This window comes from Nestor notabilis, unplaced genomic scaffold, assembly GCF_000696875.1.
Source record: "Nestor notabilis isolate BGI_N333 unplaced genomic scaffold, ASM69687v1 scaffold29834, whole genome shotgun sequence".
Lineage (NCBI taxonomy): Eukaryota > Metazoa > Chordata > Aves > Psittaciformes > Psittacidae > Nestor > Nestor notabilis.
In genome coordinates this window covers 9,485-17,167 of record NW_009925629.1, presented here as the reverse complement: position 1 = coordinate 17,167, position 7,683 = coordinate 9,485, and the positions used below count along the sequence as shown (strand labels likewise).

The following is a 7,683-nucleotide window of genomic DNA, read 5'->3' as shown; positions in this document are numbered from 1 at the left end:
AAGGTTATATCAAAGGGGTGTCAAATGAACCAGGTAAGATCAAATTGTTCATTAGCTTTAACTCTAGAGTATCCAAGTACTATTTTAATTGAGATGAATAGGTCCTCATAATAACCCTCTGAAAGCACAGCTTGAAAATGTACTGGTTTTCCTTCGTTCACATCGTATCTTGTGTTTTTCTGTCCCCACTACGTTTAGCCACTAACCAGGTTGAGATGTGGGATACACATACTAGATTTTAAAGCTCAGCTCAATTTTGTCTTTGTTCCAGACCTTTGATGAATGTGTGGCAGCTGGAGGTTCAGACTGTGCTCCAGAGAAACTTTGGCTTCAAATTCCGTTCTTCTGTGGCCACAGCTCCGAATGCTGGTAGGGAGAGAAATGTAGCTTAAATTGTTAGTCAAGTGTATCAGTGCTAAAAGCTAAACTTAACAAATCTCTAACACAGTTGGAGAAAGTGTGAGGGACTGAACAGAGCAAAGCAGCAGGTACTTTAGTACTGTATTTTGTTTTGAAGATGTGTTTTAGTGTAACAGTCTTGCAGCTCTTGAAACAAGCAATGTGTTAGTGTACTGTATCAGCAGTGCTAGGAGGGAAAACAGATGTTTCCCATTTTAACAATAATTTTTGTAGATTTGGAGTCTCAACATTTTTCTCTTCTGTCAGGCTACAATATCCATCTTTCTGAATGGAGATATTTTGTTCAAGCTCCTAAATTTTCTGGGAAGAACAAAATAATTGAGATCAGGATAAATTTATCTTCTTAAACCTTTACCAGACACCCAGTAGTGAATGTTACTTAGAAGAAACAAAATCAAAATCAAATAGTGTCCATCTGTCAATGTAGCATGATTTATGACAATGGCACAGGCTTTAAAACACTAAACTAAAGGCAAACTACAGGGAAAAAAAAAAGTTATTTGAAGGATTCTGAGTGGAATCAAGGGCAATTATTTGTCAAAGCTATTCTTCATCCAAACATATCAAAGCACATGGTCATTTAGAGCTCCTGTTTCAGTGCCTGTTGGTCAGACCTATCTACACCTGGGCCAGATGGAAAAGCAGAACAGGAAAGAACTCTGAACCTGTCTTTTCATCCTGGCTAGAGCTATAAAAGGGGGAAAGCAACGTCAGTTTCATTTCTGTATGTTGTTCAGTAGGGAAGTCCCCCCATTAGGTGAAAGGACTTTCTAGTTCAGAATTATGCTTGTAGAATGCAAAAGGGGAAGATGTGTTCTTACCAGAGCCATTTCTGGTATCTAATGGTAAAGTGGAGACTGAATATTGATATGAGAAATGTAGATCCTGCAAATATTGCATTAATAGAGACAGGAACCCTATACACAAGTGGGGTTTTTTTTGTAAATGAGTTATTAATCAAAATAACTAGAGGAGTCAAATTTGTAGCTAAGAACTCACATGAGAGAAACTGCAATGGGAAATAAAGTGAGGAATGGTTACAACTTGAAGCGAGCCTTCCCTTTCCTATGCAAATGTCCTGTTACAAAATAATCTCCATCTAGGGACCAAGGATTGTTGGCTGACATCAGAACTCGCTGTAATTGTTCTCTGTCATTTTAGGAATGTGGGAAGCAGATGGGCTTTGGAACAAGCCAAATACAATCTGATTAATGAATACTTCCTAGTAGGAGTTACTGAAGAGCTTGAAGACTTTATCATGTTATTGGAGGCAGCTTTGCCCCGGTTCTTCAGGGGTGCCACAGAACTGTACCGGACAGGTATTTAAATTATTTAGATGGTTGATTTCCAAGGATTCCATGGATTTTTTTGTCCTCTTATCCCTTTTTTTAATGCAAATTCTTTAGACTTAGATGAATAGTTTTGAATCTCTGCCAGGTTTGCCTCTCAGTTGGCTGATGTTCCTACATGTTCCAAAGGTTCTTAGTACAAATGTTCGAGGGCAGCCCAGGTACCTCCTTGCCTTACACAAGCCTGTGCTTGATGCAACCTGGCTGGCTGTGCAAAAAGGCCCAAGGGATATAAAGGCCCAAGTACACGTTGCCTTCCCAGGGTTGTAGTAAGCCATTTGTCATATAGCTAGTAGCTTGGTTTCTTGGAGCTGGCCATGCAACTTAGCATGAGGAAAAGGTCCGTCTTAGGCAGGGCTTCTGTCTGCAAATAGAGGGAGTAAAGGATCTGATGTGTAGGTTCTAGACGTGTGGTATTGACAAGTTTTGTTACAAAGCAGCAGATAGCAATTCTGAGGGAAAATGCTGTCATCATTTTGGTCATCTTTGTCTCCTGTAAGAAGTCTCTTGCTCTGCAGCCTTTAAAATTCTCAACAGTTGATATCAGATTAACATCTAAATAATTAATTTTGAAAGACCAATCTTGCTCCAAGTACATTATGTGGAGTAATCTTGTTCCTTAAATGAAGTGTTCATTCCCTGGGTTTATTACAGTAGGGAGGAAGAATTGAAAGAACTGATGCAAAATTCATTAACATTTAGTGAGAGAGACTGCAATTTTCCAACCCTGCATGTTATGTTAATAAATTCTGGATTAAATTTTGTCGCTTCTAATGCAGTTTATCAACATGCTGAGAGTATAAAACTCTGTAAATAAAAGGACTGTAAACATTTTTTAATCCATGAACCTTAAAGTGAAGTTCCTGCTTTCGTTTTGCATTTAGGAAAGAAGTCTCATCTTAGGAAAACAACTGAGAAAAAACTTCCCACAAAAGAAACTATTGCCAAGCTACAACAGTCTGAAATCTGGAAAATGGAGAATGAGTTCTATGAATTTGCACTGGAGCAGTTTCAGTTTGTCAGAGCACATGCAGTTCGGGAAAAAGATGGAGAATTGTATATTCTGGCTCAAAACTTTTTCTATGAAAAGATTTACCCGAAATCAAACTAAGAACAACACTGTACGGTTAGATTGATGGACCTAAATCTTTGGTCACATTGTCATCTTAGTCCTCAGCCATGGAAACTAGATTGCTTGTAGACCTTCAAGACGTTTCCTTATAGATCTGGGAAAAGTGGGCTGTGGATCACCTCCAGGGCATTGGATACTGGCTAACTATGTTGGTAATCCAGAAGCAAAGGCTTCATTTCTTTTGTCTAATACTTTCAGTGGGAGTTAATATCCTTTACCTGAAGAAATCTACACTTTTAATTTGGAGCAGTTAATACACAGCAGTTTTAGTTGAAAATATAGCCAAACAAAAAAATGCTTCTGTTGATGCTCTTTTTAATTTTCAGAGCAATTTCTTTTCATTTATATTTCTGTGAAGAGGAAGTAATTTTTCCCAGCTTTCAACATGGAAATTTGGTTACATACAATAGTGTTAATAACTGGTTGACATCTGTGCTTTGTTTTTGTGAGTAATGTCACATGATATTAATTGGGATGGTGAATCATGTTCTGCTGAGAAATGCTGCTGCAATTGCCCATATTTATCTATGTGATTTTCTTCAAAAATGACAATTGATCGTTGGTGTTAAAACATCATTTCCACCTTAATATTGTAAAAAGTTAAAGAATAGGAGCAGTTTTGGTTTCTTTATCCCCCCCACCACTGGCTGAGGTTGGGAAAACTATGAAGAAAGATGGTGTTGTCTGCAGATCTAGTTGATCCTTACACAGTGACATAAAAATCATAAATTCAGTATTAAGTTTCTCCATGGATTCTTTGTAATAATTGTAAACTGAGGTATTGGTGAATCCATATTATGACTCCATTAGTGAGCTGTGGTATGGTTAGGGTTTTCCTACTACTTCGATACTTTTATCTGTAGAATATTTTTACTAAGGTGCTTTATAACGTGTTTTAAAGCATTGCATATACAGGAGGAGTAAAATGCTGTAAATACTGCTTATTTTATGTATTTGGACCAAAAGGTTTAAAGTAACTAGTTTAAAGTGGGGTTTTTGCACCAGTTCTGTTATGTGTGAAGTGAAAAACATCGCATCTACTTCGTGGTTGAGTTAACTGTCGGACATTGCTGAAATGCACCTCAGTGACCTCTCTGACTTCAATACCAGAATGTTGTCCAGGGATTCTCTTTGCAGAAATGTAGTCTTCATCCTTTTATTATGGTAAGAAGACAAGAAGAAAAATGTCATGTGTAGTCTGGTTGGGAAAGATGCAGTGAACTTGATTGACATAACTGTATTTATGTAACTGCCTTATGTGACTATTGTAAATCTGTGAGTTGCCATTAATAACAGTGTGAAACACCTGGTAGATGAAGTAAATTGCAATTGGAGAACAGATGTTTGGGGCCACTGCATTAGAGCAAATGGCAGTGGAGAACTACAAGAATTTGTTTCCTATTGAATTTTCTTAAAGATCTGAGTATTTATACATCTTACACCTGCCTTTTCGTGAAGTGCTTTCCACAGAGTTTGATGGGGGAAGGCACTGAGGAGACAAAGTGAGGAATGGTGGTAAAGGTTTAAATTCCTAAGGGGTGATGCTGAAGGCTTAGTTTAAAATTACCAAGTAGAGTTTCTTTAACCAGCTTGTTCTTGAAATGAAAACAAAGGAAATGGAAAATGTTCTGTGGACCGAATGTCTGCAGCCAAAAGCAACAGCCCGATTACAGAGAGGATAGGGAGAGACTATCAGGTACATCTTGCATTTTCTTTGTTTTCTTGGATTTTTCCCTTTGATTTTTAAAAATAGATCTCTCTTTGTTCTTCCCAAATAATCAGGGAATTTCCTTCTGATAGCTTACCATTTATATAGCATGAACCATGCATAAGATTTCCTGTTCTAGTTCTTGTCTATTGATGTCATTAATAACGCCAGTGTGTTTGGGAATAGGATGTCTTCACACATGAAGACATGTTTCCTATGTTCCTAAAGAAAGGAACTGAGGAGTCATACACAAGAAGTAGCTAATGGAGATCTAAAACTGTCCATAACAAAGCAGTAACTTTTTGGAAATAAAATGAATATTTATAATCCCAGGAAAGACTATTCACTCACTGATAGTTTTACGATAGATTTGACTATCTTTTTTCTCCTTCAGAGTAATTCGGATCAGTTTACCTTCTTGAGTCTCCTTCAGAATATTCAGAAGAGCGCCTCTCAGAGAGCAGAAGAGTTTAGTAAGTGAAAACATAAAGTATTCATCTAAGTAATGAAATAGGTATGTAGACAAATGCTTCTATATTGACAAGAAAACAATAGGCAAACCTTCTACTGATTTCCATAGGCTCTACAGAAACCTTTTCTATTCTGTAAGCCATTTAAAAAGTTGTATTTGATTTCTTTTTCCTTCCAGGATTTAGATTTTCTCAATTATGAGTCTTCAGTAAGAACAATAATAGAAAATAACAGAACAATGCAATTTTTTTTACTTTTAAATGAGCAATATATTTTTCATAGGTCATGTAAGAAAACACATTTTATTTAATCAGATATCACTTCCTGTCCTTTGCTGTGAACTGACAGAGTTGAGACAAGCAAGAATTTTAGGGATATTTTGTAAAAATGCTAGCTAGAACTGGGAGGTTTTGTTCCAGATGTACTCTGAAGACGTTACTGTCTGTGGAACACAGAAGGAATCAAGGCTGTCAACTTTTATATCTAGAGCAACTGTTAAGTCAACTGTGAACTTTTTAGAATCCTTTGAATTGAAAACTATCAAACTTGGATTTCCTAAAAGACAGTTTAGGAAAAGGAGCTTTACGGATTTTTAATAACCTGCTTTATTCATCTTCTATTTGGAAATGGAAAACAATCCAAGTTGTTGGTATTAAAAATGTTTTACAGTATATAAGCAGAATTTATCTTGTGTATTTTCCCTTAATGACTTCTAGTGAAAAGCAGCAATACATGGATTTTTGTTGTTGCAGGTTATACGATCAGTAAACTTACTATGCAGCCTCCTAAACATGGATCTTTTAACTGAAGTCACTGTAGTCTCTGCACAGGAGATTGGCTTTTTGCAGGGCTAAGTCCGTTTGAAAGGTGCTGAAATGCTCATCTCGCTATAGTTTAGAGTAGGTTTTGTTACACTGTTCTGTACTTTTTGTACAAGATTAACACCCAGATTCTGTGCTGAACTGTAGCCCTGTTGAAACTCTTGATGTCAGCATAATGGCACGAGGTCCAGCTGCGCTGGCAACTACATAGCCATACCCACAGCATGCCCGGAGCACTGGTGATACACCGGGCAGCATCGATAGGAGAGCAACAGTGGTTTTAGCTCCTTCCCATAATAATTCTGCAGCCATGCAGCAAGAACTTCACTCTTACTAGTGCATCTATAGGCAAACACAAGGCTAGGGTGCAGAGTATTCTGCTTGCTCTGAGTTGATTTTCAGGCGGTCTCTCTACTAGTGGTATGCTGATCATGGCCTCATTTTCAAACAGGCATGAAAATTTATAGCTATACAGTGTGGGAGAGGAAGGAGCAGCCCACCCTGCTCATTCAAAATGCCTTTTCTGGGTACTTAGCTTTTCTGAATATACGTAGCTATTTTTACTTTCCGGGAATAAACATTTGCTTATTTATGGTCTCAGAACAGTTCTATTTTATATTGGGGAAAATTCAGTTATTTTCTTTTATAATTCTGTTAAAATTTTTTATTGAGCTTACCTGGTGTTGCTGAACATGTATATGACAAAAAGGTGTATGGATGACCCTGTCTGAACTCTGCTGCTCAAGCAGTCAGTGGAAAAGCCTGATTCAAGTGCACTGCCAATTTAGCTTTTCAGAATTAGAGCATATTTTATGACTACTAGAGATTAAATTTAAGGAAACTGTAAGGCTGCTTAGTTGGATGGATGCTTCCTTTACTGTAAGCCTATGCAACTATGTAACCTTTGCAGCAGTATTTATAGAAAGAGCCCTCTTCCTGAGACTTTTCTGGAGCATAATTATAAATGTTCATACACTTGTACTGTCTGATATTTACATCAGCAGCTTTCTGTAGCTTCTGTAAAGAGAGACAGGTTTGTGAGCATTTCTAAAGCGGTACTGAATGTAATTTTGAGAAACATGGATTGTGCGTCATGACTTGTTTCTTTTTAAACACACACACAGCTGAATAGTGCCTTTTTTCCTCACAATCCATGTTGAAGATGCTCGCTCCCACTCACCCTTCCGTAAATTGATTCGTTTGTGCAATACTATTCCAACTTGAAACCATTTTGTCACAGCTGTTTGAGAAATAATTTCCATTTTTTTCCTTACTATGCTGCCAGCTTTCTGTTGTTGAAGTGTTTCAGTTGATTACCTAATGCAAATGCTATAAAATAAAACACCCAATGGGAAGGGGAAAGAAAAGAAGTCTGGTGTCCTGTCTTAATATTTGCATGTCACATTCACATTAAATGCTTTTCTTTTTCCCCCTAGGAGACGTTGTTATGCAGTACTGTGAACTTTGTTTGCAGCTATTGTGACTTTGGGGTGAGCCGGAACGTAGCTTGTCTGTAACGATTTCACATAGCTATAACCAAGTATACTTAACAGGCTTTTAGAATGTGCTTTGGGCTTTCTGGCTAGAAATGTAATAGATTTGCAGAGGGTCACTGTGCTGAAAGTGTCAGTGAAAAGTTCTTAATATTAAACTCAAGATCTGTAAGAACAGAGCAGTGGCATTAAACCAGTGCTTTGGTACATAGGTGCTTCCCTGCCTGGGGGAGCGAATGGCCTGACCACTTACTGTGGTGCTGGAAGATGTGGTGTAAGAACTTGAGTA

The 7,683-nt window shown here is 37.6% G+C and overlaps 1 protein-coding gene across 1 annotated transcript; it reads left to right on the top strand.

Moving 5' to 3' along the window:
* Positions 1–250: 250 nt before the first annotated feature.
* Positions 251–3,459, top strand: LOC104404661 (heparan sulfate 2-O-sulfotransferase 1-like). The gene is made up of 3 exons (XM_010013146.1): positions 251–369; positions 1,582–1,739; positions 2,654–3,459. Exons 2-3 carry the CDS (start codon positions 1,679–1,681, stop codon positions 2,878–2,880), a joined length of 288 nt encoding a protein of 95 aa, XP_010011448.1. The 5' UTR covers positions 251–369; positions 1,582–1,678; the 3' UTR covers positions 2,881–3,459.
* Positions 3,460–7,683: the final 4,224 nt, after the last annotated feature.